Source organism: Aplidium turbinatum, chromosome 16 (assembly GCF_918807975.1).
Source record: "Aplidium turbinatum chromosome 16, kaAplTurb1.1, whole genome shotgun sequence".
NCBI classification, from domain to species: Eukaryota; Metazoa; Chordata; class Ascidiacea; order Aplousobranchia; family Polyclinidae; genus Aplidium; species Aplidium turbinatum.
In genome coordinates this window covers 17,091,695-17,109,387 of record NC_137487.1, presented here as the reverse complement: position 1 = coordinate 17,109,387, position 17,693 = coordinate 17,091,695, and the positions used below count along the sequence as shown (strand labels likewise).

Below are 17,693 nucleotides of genomic sequence, written 5' to 3'. Positions count from 1 at the left end.
TCAGTCAACAACAATCACACCTCAGCCAAAGTCTAACAATGTTACAGTGCAAGATGTAACTTGTATTTGCCAGTGGAGGTTGACATTTAGCCTACTCTTAAAACTTCTTGAAGCAGCTTAGACGCTTTTAGAGGTAGATTCATAAAATCTTCATGGCTTTACATGAGGAAATGTGTAGGCGTACCGTAGGTTAAAAGATACTGTGCGCTCAGTGTTAGCATATTAAGAGTTATGGCCAGTGCGTTTCTAGTTTTGACGCATTTTAAAACTTACAATTAGTTTCCTTATTACAAGGAAGTAAGTCACACAGTTGCTTTTATCACATAGTTAGCCTTACTGTTTAGGTCTGTAGGCATTGTATTAGCTTTGGCATAAACTTAAATTGTATTCTTTTGCACTTCTAAAGATCCTATGAACAATGCTGGAATTTTAGAAGTAGTTATACATGTTATGCAAACCCAAGATTCAGTCGCAAAAAATCCGTAACTGTCTGAAAAGCGTCGTCTGTGCGAAGATTCAGAATGAGCATTTTTCGAAGTTGCTTAGCTTTCGTGCCGTGCATTAAAAACACTGATTCTCCGACGGCCACTTCCACTGGGCAAGCTGCAGAACTACCATCAAGGTTTGGGAAGCAAAATGAATCATTTAACGACCAACCGATTGACGTCACGGCTCCTCCACCTTTGTCTGCTCCACGTAAGAGAGTTTGCTTGATGTAGTGGATCGTCATCAGTGACGTAGGGTGATCATTTTTTGGGTGTTCGCTTTTTCAGCAGGGTTTAAACATACACTAGGTTTGCAGTTTGTTCAATAGCTGTTCAGATCATATCACAATGAACTGATGTGATATAATATACAGAGTCACTGTAGAAATCAAGCAGGTGTTTGAAACTTTCTAAAAAAAAGTGAACACCAAAAAAACGATCTGATTGTCACTTCACATATATTGTAAATGTTAACTAGGCAACCCTTTTTTCACTATAATTTTGTGTTCACAAAACTGTTACAAAGCTCGTTTTGTGCAATTTGAGAACTTGTCAAATCAATGGCTATGCTTACCATAATACCTTCTCTTATAAGTAGGTCTATTTAAAATTAGCATGATAATACTTGTGTTAATGAAATATCATTTTAAGTTTGAATATCCCTGGTATACTGTTATTCAAAATACCAGCAAACCATAAAACAGCCCATTAAACATGCTGTTATGTAGTTCTCTAGTAAATCATATGAACGACATATCTTTTTACAAAGTTACGATTGTGTATAGGACCGATATTGATTGATTGATTGAATCTTTATCCTCGGACTGGGAAAGCTTCTTGTAGAGCTTAATCCTGGCAGTTTCGCATACTTGTAGAGGCTTTGTATCACTGACGCAGGCCCGGTCACCGAGATTGACAGAGTGAAGTTTCCGATTGTTGAAGTCTTGTTGCCGGGAAATTATTCCATCCATTAGATTCCGCTGAATGGAGAGCAGTCCTTAACGTGCGTTGCTCAAGCGCACACCCCGAGAGTAGGGTGGCTCTTAAAATTGAGTTTTTGAATTTTGCTTGGGACACCCTTTCAAATGGTGAGGTTGTCAGAAAAAATAACTCTTGCAAATTTTTTTTTAATTTGAAGTTGATTTAGGAGTGGCCCTCCCCCCCTAAAGTTCTGTGCCCTCCCTCGAAATACCAAATCTGCGTATCTCGAAAACCACTTGAGCTAGAGATACGGTTTTTGTGTTAAAAGATGCAGAAAACATGGTTTTCTATCTGCTTTCTGAACATTGAATGCATCTATCTTGAGTAGAAAAGCAGTTATTTAGAAAAAAACGCATTTGACAAAATCTTGATTTTACAACCTTTTTTGTGACCACGAAACCGTCTATAAAATTTCGTTTTTTTTCTTAATTTTTGCACCTTAGAGGGAACACTGGTAACGATGTCCATTTCAAAATGTAATTCTGGTCAGTACTGCAAGAAGCGATATTATCGACAATATTTTACATATTGCCTTGCGTATTGTGACAGGATGTCTGCGACCTACACCATCGGACAATTTCCCTGTCCTTGCAGGCAGCCAACCAGCTGAGTTTTGTCGCGAAGAAGCCATCCTGTCTCTTTCTCTGCACTACGAACCCCAACCACTTGCTCCACTCAAGTCTCTACAAGTCTGTGAGCGAGCAATCGAGCATCCTCGGCAACTGCAATCGAGACACCCATTTGTATGTGACGCACAACTCCTGATGAAAACCGCTGAAAACCAATCCATCAGCGCGGCTACCTGGGAGGACAACAAATGGAGCTCAGAGTAGAAGAAGAACTCCTCAAGGCTCTAAAGTTTTATCTCTGACACCAGCCCCCATCCAACCAGAATGCATAGTTTGCCAAGGAAGGCCTGGGTGTGGCACAACTGCCTGCGTACTAGGCTACTGGAGTGAGACTATTCCGTTCAAACATGCACAAATGGGGGATGGCTCCATCCACAATCTGTGAGTGCGGCATAGAGGAACAAACCACAGACCACACCATCTGTAACTGCGCCAAATGGTGTGCGTGGTCTGCTTGAACTGGATGACGAATCAATGCAATTGCTGCTCGACACCTGCTCAAGCATCTAAACCGCATCGGCACTGCCCAAGGGTGGTAAAAGACAGAGCCCCTTGACCCCTGGAGTAACAAAGAAGGTTTAAACGAAGAAGAATCGACAATATTGTTCTTGTTGGAATTTGGATTCAACAGTTTCCTGTGCTCAGTAACAACTTGCAAAAGAAACTGAAGTTGGTACTCATCATCAGTTGGGAGTTTGTTAAAATCCGGGATTAGACTTAGAGCAACTCCTCTCTCTGCTCTGTCATTGACTACTGAAAGTCCCTTCGCCATGTGTAAAGCTTGAATAAATGCACCATCTTCAGTCCAATGAGCAGGATCCTTTGAAAGTATAATTATTGCTTCATCTTCAGTTCTTCACCCAACAGCTGAAGCCATTTTGAATTAGAGGTGCAATACTGTTCTAGACCCTTGTTGCTAAGAAACGCATCTACAGTACTTTGATGCTTCGTCTCCATGGTGGACGTTCTGCTGTTTCATTTAACATGGTTGCCACCATTAGCTTTTTACTTTCCACAGACAATCGAGAGTCAAACAAGGCTAGTTCAACCATTTCTTCGGACAGATACCATAAATGCAGACCAAGCTTTTTGCATAAATCGCCTTCGCCATGCAACAAGTGCGATGCATAGCACCTGAAGCTTGAAAGCGGATTCTACGCTCAAGAGTTTCTCCAAGGAATATGACAAAAAACGGGCATTTTAGCTATGCATGAATGCATAAAAGTTTAGAAATACTTATTTCGTTTATTGCTTTACCAGTTTTACAGGTTAGTTTATGAACTTTGTTTATTGAATAGCTTGGGCCACAATACTTGTTTAGCACTGTTTTGTGCTAGAATACCGAAAACAGGTTTTTTCTAATAACTGCTTTTCTACTCAAGATAGACGCAATCACTGTTCAGAAAGCAGATAGGAAATCATGCTTTCTGCATCTTTTGACACAAAAACCGTATCTCTAGCTCAAGCAGTTTTTGAGATATGCAGATTTGGTATTTGGGAGGAGGGCGCAAAACTTTAGGGGGGGAGGGCCACCTCTAAATCAATTTCAAATTCAAAAATTTTTTGCAAGAGTTATTTTTTCTGACAACCTCACCTTTTCAAAGGGTGTCCCACACAAAATTCAAATTTTTTTCATTTTTTGCCAAATAAGAGCCACCCTACCCGAGAGTCAAGCCAGCGCCGCTTGATTTTGAAGCTTCTTCGTTCCAGAAGTCACGCGCTAACCAACTGAGCTATCGGGGCGGACAATATTCAAAAAGCATTTCGTTTGTTTGATCAAAAAATAACATAAAGTCAAGTCAAGTCAATTTATTTTGTTCCAACAGCGCCATTTATAACAAGCAGAGTAAATGTAATTGTCAAAACAATGCATTGTACAACTGTTGGTTAGATTATGGCGCAATCAGGAAAGGCAATCGATAAAGAGGCCAAATGTAGATACTAAACTCATGCTCAGCAAACGTTTCTTAAACTAAACTATCTTCATCTTTGGTGCCATTAATTTTTGATTGCTTTAAACTCGCGCAATCGTGAACAGTTTTGGAAATTTGAACAAAACTAAATGCAAATTCACCATTTAATGTTTAAGACTACAATCCTGTGCTCTAAGCTTCTTGCTTGCTTAAACCGCACAATGTACCAAACTCACTTGGATGGGGAAATGAAACTAAAGAAATTTTTTTGCTAAGAAAGTTTTCGAAACGAAACGAAGCAAAACGATCAATTTATCAACAGAATACTGTGCGTTGCTTTTTGTATCAAAATATTTAACAATTCTTTGTCTTACTTGCGATAAGTATGTCACGATTGTGGTACAAAGCAGGTCGCTGTAAATGCGTCGATGCAGCATTGTTTCACTTGGCTTGTGATTTTGCAGCTGGAACCCAAAAGTTTGTTGCCATGTACGATTATGACGCAAGAACTAATGACGACCTCCCCTTTCAAAAGGGAGATTACCTATACGTCTTTGACACGTAAGTAGACTAAGCATGTCACAAAGTTGTATTTGTGAAATCATGATCTTGAACAGGCAATGTTCGAATGACATTATTTTCTTGTGTAAACTGTTTATTTTGTAAGGTCTTTACAAACAGCTACTTACGCCAATTTTTAATAAACGTTTTGTTTATATCGATGATCTATCAAACTGGCGATGGTAAGTAATCAGTGTACATAACGTCTGGCAGGAGGTACGTCGTTGTATGTACATATATGCTCTGATAAATTGCTCTGTGCTTTTTGCATAGGCAAAGATTATCTGGATTACATAACTTTTTTCTTTTCTCATCTTTGGCCGCTCGTCTCAGATAAAAATAAACATAGGCTATACGTACTGTACGTATTATAGGTCATCCTCCATGTTCATATAAAACACTCCACGATACATTTACAGAGAAGGAGATTGGTGGCAGGCAAAATCTGCCACAACTGGACAGGAAGGATACATCCCCAGAAATTACGTGGCAGAAGTGGACCACCTCGAGTCGGAGGAGTGAGTCAAGTCAATTTATTTTGTTTCAACAGCGCCACATATAAATAAACAAGCAGAGCAAATGAAAATTAAAAACAATGCATTGTAAGTTACAGCTGGTGGTTAGATTTTGGCGTAATCAGGATGGTAACGAAAGAAAGACCATAAGCGGTCATTTAGTTAACCACCACCGATTTCTTCACTAGGAATAAAAATGGGATAACGTTATGCCACTTGGGAAGGGACTGTTCAATAAATCAGGATTGTCTAAGCTAGCTCAAATTAAAATGAGTCCAGCAATAAAACAACGTGTTTTGTGAAAATAAATTGTACAAAGATTTATGCGACACAATGTAAATTTAACTGCTCCAAATTTTGAATAAAACTAAACTTTCATGGGTCTGCTTTTATAGAAGTATCCCTCGTACCATAATATGCAAATACAGACCTTTTCGATCCCTGCATTGTCCGAAAAGGGTTAACCTTCCCAAGGTTTCAAACTGAACAAACAGAGTCCGGTTGGGTAATAGTCTATTATTTGGCCTTTAAAACGTTACAATACAGTATTATGATGCAGTACAATTTGCCTTGTTAGTGACAACAGATGGATGAAGGGCAATTGTATTTGTCGAGGTTGACTGTCATATATTAACATAATGTCGAATGTTTCAGATGGTACTTTGGCCCTATCAGTAGAAGAGATTGTGAAAGGTCTTTACAACAGTCCAGATCTCCTCGTGGAACTTTCATGATACGTGAAAGTCAGAACGCCACGGCTCCAGGTAACACTTCGTTGTAACTTGTAATCATCCAGCGCATGGTTATCAATACTGCTGGACGTATGTTAGCAAAACTAAAGTTTGAAAGTGAAACCTGCACAATTGCATATAGAAACTACAAGGGACATTGCTCTGTTACAAAGCATCGATTGACTATTTCAACTCCCACAAAACATGTATGAGAAGCCTACTGTATATAGTTTTCTGCCTGGATCACCCTGACACCTTTAGCTATGTCTGCACTATAATATTCAATCGGTATCTACAGCATATAAGCCACTGGTTGCAGTTTAAAGTTCAAGACACTTTATGTGTTTCATGCGTTTCAGGTGCCTATTCCCTCTCTGTGAGTGATCCAGGAAATGATGTGTCAGTTAAGCATTACAGAATACGCCAGCTTGACAATGGTGGCTTTTACATATCAAACAGAGTTCAATTTCAAGATTTGCATGGCCTTGTTGTCCACTACCAAGGTACTACTTCACTGTATGGATGCATTTTTGAATATTCGTCATCATTTTGGTTTCAATACCAAATTATGATGTGTTGGGGGCCAAACAAAACCGACTTCTGTTTTTCTTTATGTTAAACTGATGCTCCTTTATGTTACAATTTTGATAAAAATGATGTTGATTCGGTCCTCACACCTAGTTGATTATTTGCCTCAAACAAATATGAGAATGTTAGCTTGGGGTAGTACACCATATGTTATGAAAAAGAAGATTAGAATTGTAAGAAATATTCTGTACCTACCAAATATTTCTTCTTAGTGTGGTGGGTCTTGCTGATCGTTCGATGCGAGAGAAACCCAAAATAAAGCTACCTGACTACTAGAGAATCTACAGGGGCACAGCAATTAGTACTACCGAATTCCTAACACTGTACCAGCCGAGAATCTACAACCGTACCATTGAGATCAGGGATTTACTTTAAGTGACTCTGCACCAAACACTTTACAAAAAAATATTGACCAGACCACACATCCGAGCGATCCAACACCGACGATCGAAAAGACAATTACAACTCATGGCAGATAAAATGTACGAGAAACAGAGTTGCCAAATACAGGATCAACACACTAGGTGGCGGTAAATACACAAAGAAAGATACAATGTGCGACCGCTGTTTCCAACAAGAATCAACAGATTTAACCGAATAGATACAATGGGAGTATTTGGCATAAAACATGCAATATTTCATACTTTCTAATCTACGATGTTGCAGGGATGTTGTAACAATATCACATAAAAGTTTTGGATAAATTTGTTCAATATCAAGCAGTAGGCTATGTATGCTTTTTGTAATTTAATAAACAGCATTGCCAACTTAACGGATATACAAGTATCGCCGGGAATAGTGCAAGTGAGATCTAGCAAGTGGCCTTAGAGGGAAGGGCGCTTTCAACAAAACATAATGGTGTATAGGTCTAAATTAATCCGACCTTGGAAATGCTTTTTGAATAAAGTTAGTTTTCAGTGCTTTAGGGGAGGGAGGCGATCGCCCCCATTGGATCCGCCACTGGGCTAGTGTACTAGCGACGATCTAAGAACGAAAAATGAATGTAACACTGAACGTTAATTAAACTCTAAAACCTAGGCATGAGTGAAACTACTAAAAAAGTTTAAGAAAAGACTTTACCAGTATTAGTACAATCTTAATCAAGAATAACTTAATGATTTTTAGGTTCAGCAGATGGGTTGTGCTGTAGATTAACCGAACCATACCAGAAAGCAACACCAACTACTGGGACAATTGCACCTGACGTGTGGGAAATAGACAGGAGTGAACTAACAATGCAAAAGAAGTTAGGAGCTGGAATGTTTGGTGAAGTTTGGAAAGGTAAAAGTAGTTGAATGAGTTTCGCTTTGAGCAGCATGATCGTTGCTTACTTCACAGTGTAGATTCAAACGATCTGTTATAGCCTGATGCTGCGGGTTCTTTTTGGCAATATCAAATTACACTAGCTTTCGGAACACAGTTCCCTAGTCATGTGCTATGACGAATGGTGTTGAAACTAATCAACTGATCCAACAAAACCTCACAGCAATAACGCCTATCAGCACAGAAACTCAACAGCCGGCAGCCTCAAGCTAAAACAAAGAACCATTTTAAAAAACCACTCATTGACTTCAACACCATTCGTCATAGCACATGACTAGGGAACTGTGTTCCGAAAGCTAGTGTAATTTGATATTGCCAAAAAGAACCCGCAGCATCAAGCTATAACAGATCGTTTGAATCTACACTGTGAAGTAAGGTAAAAGTAATATGTAGAAGAAAAGCATATGGAAGATAATAATATTTATTTCACAAAGCAGGTAATAACGATCTGCTTTAGCCTGATACTGTTTGTTTGCTGTGACAACAGCGGTTTGCATTAGCTTTCGGAAAACAGTTTCCTAGTCAAGTGCAAGCTAGTGCAAACCGCTATTACCACCCAGCGAACTCGCAGCATCAGGCTAAAACAGGTCGTAATATCTACATTGTAAAGTAAGCAACGATCATGCTGCTAAAAGCGAAACTCAATCTAATATTATTCACGTTTTATTTTGCATCCATTGTGACAATGACTATACATTGCGATCACGTACGAAACACAATAGCTAGCAACGAAAGATCAAGTGTGCTAGCCTACTTAGTCTAGTCAGCTGCTCCCGGAAGTTGCTTTGGCAGAGCAGGCTTCTGTCTTTTAATATGTGGGCATAAAATGAACGCATCTAGTTGATTTTGAATATATCATATTCAAAAATATTTCAAAAATATGTCATACCATGTACTGTATATCATTTTGAATATACATATCATTGTATTTCATATCTTGCTAAAATGACTTTCGTTAACATCACAAAGCGTGTAGTTTCACGATGTTCCATCATTGTGGTAGGCTACTACAACCAGGGTAGCAGGGTATGGGATGGAATGGAATGGATTGGAAGACGTTTTTTCCATCTTCCATCCTGAGATTTTCTTCCATTCCATCTCCATTCCATCTTAGAAATCTTCCATTCCATCTTCACATTTTGCGATCTCCGCGTTGAACATGCCACAAATAAACCTACAAATCATAGCTTTTTAATTGGTCAAAATTCTGCCTAACGACAGTAGGTTTGACAAATATACGCGTCAGGCAACAGTCCCGTTGGTTTAATACGAACCGAAAATCGAATTATTTCAACAAGCAACGTAATATTCTGCATGTCTTGATAAAGCGTTAGAAAGATAATGATGGAATTGAGATGGAATGATGGAAGTTTGTCTTCCATCCCATCATCAAGATCTCCCATTACTTTCTATCCTTGACATTTTCCATCTTCCATCCCAAAATCTGTCTTCCATTCCATCTCATCCCATTTTCTGACTACAACTATCGATGCAAGTCCACAGTCTAATTAAAAATCTTATGAGAGAAACTGTAGCAGTGCTGTGACACATACCGCCCACTTGCACACGCGATTTTGAAAAGAGAGCATATGACATTTGGTAAACTAAACGGTATAACTTGGCACTTTAGTTACATTGGGCTGTAGCCTACTTCAATTGTCGTATGTGAACGGGCATATGCAATTTTCAGGAAGTAAATACTGAACCAGTAAAACGTTGCCGCTGTCGTGCAGTGTTGCCCAAAGTGTTCTTGTAAGGCCTGATTGGTAATCTAGAAAATTTAATACAATTGTCCACCATGGGATCGTTTCCTTAACCTCCTTGTCAAGGCAGAGATCAGCACTTAAACAAAGTCGTCATATCTTTCCTGATGATATGTTTTCAAATTTAACTTGGCGTTGAGAAGTCACAGAAAGTTTGCATAAAAATTATATAAACTATTTGTATCATAGATAAGACCTATTGAGTTTCGATTGTCTCCTTTTTTGGACCAAACCTCTTGTCACACCACTGCTAGCTTGTCATGCTTGCTGAATATTGCAGTTTACGGCGAATTATTTAAACTGTGTCAAAAATAATGTTATATAGTAATTTAAGTAGTAAGTAAGTAAGTTTCATAGTAATTTTTTTACGTTTCTTTTTGACTCATGCGCATATTCCATACTCTGCCATATGCCCATACAAGACACAAAACAAACAAGGGTTATATTTGGATGTCAACAGGAATAATATACTGTAGAACGAGCATTTGTCACTACATTCAACATTGGCATCGGCAACACATTGCTCATCTTTTCAAAAGTATTGACCTGTGACATTTTATTTGTTTTTTCTGTCATTGTTTGTTCAACTTTAATTCTTAGAAATACTGCAGCTGCTAAGCATTTTTCGTCGTTTTCAGCAAGAAATAGAGACACTAGTCTAACAACTTGTGTCTATGTGTCAGCTATTTGTTTGCTTGAGATTATACCGTGCAGAGCGACCTCGGAAAGGGAAACCTTGTGGAGGTCAACAGTTACATTCAACATGCTCTAACTGACTGACTTTATGCAAAATCACTAGGCAGTATGGCAATAAGCGAAATAACAAAACAGTAAATGCAATAGAATAGAGCAAGTGTGACACGCATTAGATTGCATAAAATGTTAGAATTTCTGAACTGAAAACATTGTGGTTTAACTTTTTTACTACCAAAAACTTGGTTGCTGAAATATTTTACATATTTCAGGTTTATGGAATGGAAACACTGAAGTAGCAATTAAAACCTTAAAGCCTGGTACAATGTCACCGGAAGCTTTCCTTACTGAAGCAAAAATAATGAAGACTTTACGCCATGAAAAACTAGTCAATTTATACGCAGTGGTAAGTTCCTTTCCCCGGTAAGCAGATCAGCTCATTTTTACACTGAAAAAATGAATCTGCGGACATCGATTCAACGTTCGCTCATGATGAATCAAATTATTGAGCTGACATAGTCACCATACCACCTTATCACGTGATTCCTTATTGTCTTCCAGTTTTTTAATTGGCCCTGAGTTTGTTTCAGGTGTCAGTATGAATGGTTCCGGCTTGTGTTGACGTTGTTTACTTTTTCTGCCTCTTCTTTCGCATTGTCTCTAAATGCCAGGACACCCTACTGTTGGCCTCTGCTCGTTCACAAGTCTATTGTCATCGCCAAATTTCATTCTTCAAGGTATCGGCCGAACCAATTTACATCGTCACGGAATTCATGTGTCATGGAAGTTTGTTGGATTATTTGAAAGATGGGGATGGCAAAAGCACAACATTCATGGACCACATAGACATGGCCGCACAGGTAGGTTCTATGGAAAATAATAAAGTTATGGTTTTATTTATTGTCGCTCTACAACAGCTAAGGTCTTTTAGCGACAGGGCTCACGTTTAATTTTATATCAGGTTTTACGATGTTATCACATTATTACCCGATTTATTCTCACTGTGTTATACAAGAAAGAACACAACGGGTACTCTTTTTAAAGTCTTCGGTTTGACCCGACTTGGAATTGATCTCAGATCTACCAGCACCAGAGCCGAAGGCGAAACCACTCGGCCACTGAGCTGGTTCTACTGTATTTAAGGACTAAACCCTGGTTTATGTGTGTTATGTATTTTGGTTTGTTTTCGTTGAAACAATGTACCTTGCTTTCGTTCCTCTAAGGTCTTCTCTTGAGTTTTTGTTAATCAGCGCTTCTTCTTTTGTTTCACAATATATTTTGGGTGCCCGCCTTTTGAAAGCATTCTTGCGATTTTGAATACAAGCAGAACACTTTTGTATGACTCTTGTTGAATGAGTTAAAAACACAACAATGTGATAGCACATTGCACATATTGCTGTTTCCTGGTTGTGGCAGACACACTGTTGACAGAAATTGAAGGGTTTCTTCTTGAATGGGAAGCGTAGCACACTTGGTTCTTTTTGCATTGATTTAACATCTACAGAAATTGATTTAATTTAAATAGGATACAATTTTCCATCTATCAAGCTCTTTCAAAGAATTTACTGCAGAACAATGCGGTGGGATGGCGCAACGGATAAGGCGTTGGCTTTCCAATTATGCACACCTGGTTCGACTCCCGCCTTTAGCTGGTTGTTGAAAACACCGCTCACCTCTACCCAGGGTGTAATAAATTGGGTGGGCGTAGTTGCTGAAGTAAAGGCGGCCGAGAGAAAGGAACTGGCCACCCTACTCTCCTTAGTGCCGAAGGCTTAGTACAATGAGAACCTTATCTTCTCATACCCGACACTTGAATCAAGTATGGGACCCCCCTTTTTACTGCAGAACAAATTCTCATCTCATTCAAAAATAAACTTCCGCGTTTTCATGCAAAAAAATTCAAGAACAAATCTTCTTTCTGACAATCGCAAATCAAAAATCTGTGGTCCTGCCTTAAATCTCAGAAGAACTAATTTTTCGTTTAGTTTGCGATGAAACTAAAGGCACTCAGATTTAACAGGTGCAATGAAACTCAGGTTTAACCGACTACAAAATGTTTATTCTGCATTGATAAGAAGTTGCAGTGCAATAATAAGAAGCAGGTGCTTCAGAAATGGTGCATGAAAGTGCTATACACTGCCTATTATACTTAATAGACTTCTTGTACGCCGTTGGCATACGGTGAAATGATAAGTAGATCATGTGAAATAAGTTGTGAAACTGTCAGAGTGAATTCTTTCAAAAATTTTTTTGTTAGAGTATACAATTTTGTTCCATCATAAATGCTATTGAAATAATTTGGATTTTCTTTGGTTGAAAAGAACACGTCGGGAATTCATCCTCCGTTTGTTATTTTATTTTGCTCTGAATGACTATAATTTTTCTCTGAATGACGTTGTATTTTCATCCAAGGATGTCAATCATGCGTTTTATCTTTCTTTGTCCTGTTTTATTTTTGTTATTTGCGCCTGTGTTCTGGTTGTTATGCAGTATAGTACAGTAGTTTCATTTTCCAGAAAAGAGTTCATGAAGCTCGTTGTCTTTAAGCCAGTTTCTAAAAGTGTTTCCGCGTTGGTGAACTATGTTGCAACCTGGTAATGCAGTCCATGAACAGTAAAATCAAAAGATCAACTTTTTGTCTGCTTTTTTTAAATTTGGATAATTTGGCGTGTGTTGTTAAACCTATCGATAAAGGGTGGTAAGACGAGAAATCGGATTGAGTGCTATAGAGTAGGCCTGCTGTGTAAATTAAACTATTACCGGTATTTTCATTCTCATTACTCAAGAATTATATCCCAGAAAATATACGAGTCTGTTTTCAACCTAGCCTAGACCTTTTATTTGCATTTCGGTCTTGCTACCCCGTGCCAAAATCCTTTTATTAAGTAAATCATTTTTCTCTCGGGCACGCTTTAACGTTCGCATTTTGTCGCTTCTACTTTTTTTCAAGATCCCTGCTATGTTAAGGCAAGTGATATTTTTATTTGGCTTTGATAGTCAGAAATGAAACATGAAACTGGACGGAAATTAAACTTTTTCTTGAACTGATGACTTTCGTTTGCTTGCAGATCTCAGCAGGCATGGCTTTCATTGAGCGTAACAGCTACATCCATCGTGACGTCAGAGCAGCCAACGTACTGGTTGGAAAGAATCAGGTTTGCAAAGTTGCCGACTTTGGTCTTGCGAGGCTGATTGAGGATGACGAGTACAATGCTCAACAAGGTGAGTGATTGTAAACGCAACTACAGATTTGTAGAAATGTGGGGATTTGTAGAAGTCATTGCCACGCTTTCAATCAAGTCGGATGTTCGATTCCCGCCCAAGATGACATGTACCACAAATGACTTTAATGTTTTTTTCGATAGGGACTTTAATAACATAAATAACTTCACATGTAAAAACATGAAAGAATCAACTTTCATAAGAGGAAAACATTTTGTAGTAGAAGCTTATAGATCCCTGAAGCAGTGTTAGTCTCATAAAATTGATGTCATCTGCTCAACAAATTGAAGATTTGAGTTAGAAAGCTACTCAAGTCATAAAAAGGAATTTTCGAGAAAAGAGATTAAAGTTTTGCAAAATTACAAAAAAAACACGTGTTGAATATTAATATAGTCCAGATTAGTGAGAAAATAACAATTCGTTTACGAAATTGACTTTTACACGAGATGGTTTGAAAAATAACTGCACAGTTTTAGCATTGCGTAAAAATTAACACATTAAAATTTTAAAATCATGTCTTTTATTCTCTCATTGGAGTTGTTCACCGGTCAGTGGATAGCCTACTTATTTACTATAGTAACATTTCATCGTTATTGAAAAATTATAATAGATATGCTTTTCGTTCAAACTTGGAAGCTGATTTTCACTTTTATCACAACGAATTGTTGGTGTTTATTTGAAGTAAACTGAGGCTCTGCCGTGATGTGCACCCAGCGGTGCAGTAGTGAGTTGTACTGCAATGTTCGCAAATGTTTTTCAGGGGCTAAGTTCCCAATCAAATGGACAGCACCTGAAGCAGCCACTTACGGAAGATTTACCATCAAGTCCGATGTGTGGAGCTTCGGCATTTTACTGACCGAAATATTGACAAAAGGACGAATTCCTTACCCAGGTAAGACAATTTTATGACAACAATACCAACACCTGTTTCTCGGCAGTCAAATGTAGTAAGAATTGACAGCGATACCTACGTGTTTCGCCCATGAGGCTGGGCTCATCAGTATCGCATCACTAAGACGCCAGAGGGATTGTTCCTTCTCAACAATACCAACATCATCGTTTGTGGATCAGTGGATCATGTGTCATGATATATAACCATCTTTTGGGTTACTATCACATCATAGAAAGACTTCGCAGACGTTGGTTCCCAGTAAAATACTTGTAAGCGTTTAATGCATTAAAACAACGCAACAACCATACAGCAACACGTATTTTCTTAAACTTCAACATCACCTGCTAATTACATTATGACAATGGTGTGTTTTAATTTTCTGTCGTTGTCGTTGCTTATTCCAGCAGAGTTATAAGTATGTACTCTGCTCCACCATGTATTTAATATGTAAGAGCAATAAAATATACAATACTACCACAACCCTAAGTGAACACTGTCACATAGGTTACTAACAATGTCTGAACCATCACTACTCTAACTGCAGCGCAATCAAGATAATTGTAACAGTGTAGAAAGTTTTCAAAAGTTAAAAATCTGAATAAAAGAAAAAATTAAATGAACTACGGCTGCACCATTTTATCAGTAAAATGACTTATTTTCTGTGCAGGAATGATGAATAGAGAAGTGATAGAAAGAGTAGACGAAGGTTATCGAATGCCGAAACCAACAACCCGCCCTCCCTGTCCAGACTCGTTGTATGAAATTATGTTGCAATGCTGGCATCGAGATGACATGCAGAGACCAACGTTTGAGTATTTGCATGTAGGTTGTAATATTTACATCTCTGCTGAAAGCAAACATAATGTTTTTCCTTCAGAATAGGGTAGGCTTACATGTCGACTTCCATAGACAATCTTCTTATGATTTAAAGTTCGTTTTTCGTTCAATAGCAAGTAATTATGCATTTTGAAGTTCCTTCACTATTGTTTATTCCTTTTAAACGAATTTAAAATCACTACATATCATAGGTAGAGGGAAAAGTTGTAGGCTATAGCATCTGTATGCAATTTCCAAATTAAAATGTTATTGTAGCTGTTTGACGTCCATATTGGATATTCCTATCATAATATTGCCTTTTTATTCCATCAGGGATTCCTTGAAGACTATTTTGTTGCGACGGAGCCGAACTACCAGGAATCTGGAGAAGGAGCGTTTTAAAAGATTCCTGATTTTTTGGACTTCAAATGGATAGATCCATAGGATGCCCGCCTGGCATTCTGTTTGACTTAATGCATCGCAGTTATGAACTCAATCTCTCCAAATTAAATTCCCTACTTTTGGATCAACTCATTGATTCGGATCCGTTTTAATTTCTGGCCAAAGTTTTGCAAAACTGGAAGATCCATAAACCTAAAGCTCTGTGACAATTAATTTGATTATAAAATATCTACTTTGACCTTAGCCGCCTGTTGAAAAAATTACTTTTCACAAACGGGCCCACAAATACTTGTATAGGCGTGCGGCGTTGCGACCGTGTCATAGCCTACTTTAAACTGAGTAGGCTATGTTGTTTTGGTATTAAGCGCGTTATAACGCTCTCGTTTTGTCACTTCTACCGTTTGCTAGACCCCTGCTATATTTGACATATATTGTTTTTCGTTGTGATGGTCAGAAATAAAAACAAACTGAACTGAGAAGCTTTGAGCTAACAGTTGAAGCACGATCGCTGAAATCAACAAGGCAAAATTCTTGGTTGTTGTTTAAAGTGTTGCTTGCTTCATGTTGCCCGTTTCTATGTTTGCAAAGTAAGATGTATATTTGATGAGGGAAGTGCTAAAAGTAATAAAAACAAAATGCTTGGAAATTTTTATGGCCTATTCTGCTATTCATTTACATATCACCTTCGTGTAGCGGGTATAACATACTCTTTTCAAAGTTTTCATAAAAGAAAAAGGACGTTTTATGTAAGATTACAAAACAACTCTTGCCCAGAACTTAAGCTGTAAATCGAATGAAGAAAAGCTTTATGCGTTTTTTTTTGATAAACTCATTTGGTGTATGTTTCATTACCAAGTATTTTCGTCCAACATTTTTGCTACCGCAGTAATTTAATACAATTTTGGTAAAGAGGTCACTTTCTTCAATAACAGACATATACACTATACAGCCAAGCAACCACACGGCATTTAACATAATCCATTAAAATTGAACTTAAATAATAAGCTACAAACGTTTTCGACCATACACACGTTAGCCCTTATCAAGTAACAAAAAAATAACTGGTTATCATATCTACAATGAAAATGAATAACAGAGTGTTTAGATCAGTTATTCATTTTCATTGTAGATATGGTAAGCAGTTATTTTTTTGTTACTTGATAAGGGCTAACGTGTGTATGGCCGAAAACGTTTGTAGCTTATAGTTCATGTTTAATTTTAATGGATTATGTTAAATGCCGTGTGGTTGCTTGGTTGTATATGTCTGTGGTAGTAATTTAATCTCCTGAAGAACTTAAGCTTATATTTGCTCCGAGCATGTTTCTGTTTTTCACACGTTTAGATACAAGCGACCTGTTTAGCCTGATGCTGCGGGTTCGCTGCAGTAGCAACGGTTTGTCAAGAGCTTTCGGAACACTGCTCTCTACATAACCACGTCCAATGATTAGGAAACTGTGTTCTGAAAGTTTGTGAAAAACTGCTGCTACCACAGCGAATCCGCAAGATCTGCCTAAAACAGATCGTTTGTAGCCTATCTAAACTTGTGAAGTAAACAACGACCCTGCTGCTGGTAGCAAATCTCATTCTATTGTATGTTACCGCATATTTGTTTGACTTTTCAGTGTTCGTTTTAACGCTTAACATTATTCTCTACTTTCTCAAGTAACTCTTAGCTATTGTGAGTTAAATTTTTGCAATAATTATTGTGCAGTTTTGTAAATCAAATCTTATTTTTTTGTTTTTCTATCCTTGCAAAATAAAACGTGCGCTAAATAGAAAAATCAATAAATGTTCTATATTATAGTTTTTGTTGCAGTTGTTTTGTTAGATTATCTTTTGGACTGTTAAGGCATGTGCTGTGGCAAGGGATTCAATCCATGCCTTATGAATGGGAAGCTGACCAGACTATCACTGTCATGTATAGTGCTATTGTACTTGAATTATGATAGGTGTACAATAGCAAAGATATATCTCAATTGATTTGAGAGCAAATATTTGCGACGTACGAGAACAGTTCAACACTTTTGTTCTTTCAACTGTCTGCGCTTCTTGGATGATGAAACCAAAGACTGGCTGCTCTCTAGTAGCCTTTCAGTATAGTCCGAGAACATCATGAATCGGGTGGTAAAAGGGTAGAATCTTGGCCCCAGAGGCTTACAGGACGAAGAAAAAAAGAATC

At 38.0% G+C, this 17,693-nt stretch overlaps 1 protein-coding gene across 1 annotated transcript; it reads left to right on the top strand.

Annotated features, from left to right (window-relative positions):
• Positions 1-350: 350 nt before the first annotated feature.
• LOC145785652 (tyrosine-protein kinase fyna-like) lies at positions 351-17,311 on the top strand. The gene is made up of 12 exons (XM_082597335.1): positions 351-696; positions 4,473-4,569; positions 4,989-5,087; positions 5,739-5,848; positions 6,175-6,318; positions 7,529-7,684; positions 10,455-10,588; positions 10,920-11,042; positions 13,251-13,404; positions 14,165-14,296; positions 14,964-15,118; positions 15,446-17,311. The coding sequence occupies exons 1-12, from the start codon at positions 522-524 to the stop codon at positions 15,512-15,514; spliced, it is 1,548 nt and encodes a 515-aa protein (XP_082453461.1). The 5' UTR covers positions 351-521; the 3' UTR covers positions 15,515-17,311.
• Positions 17,312-17,693: the final 382 nt, after the last annotated feature.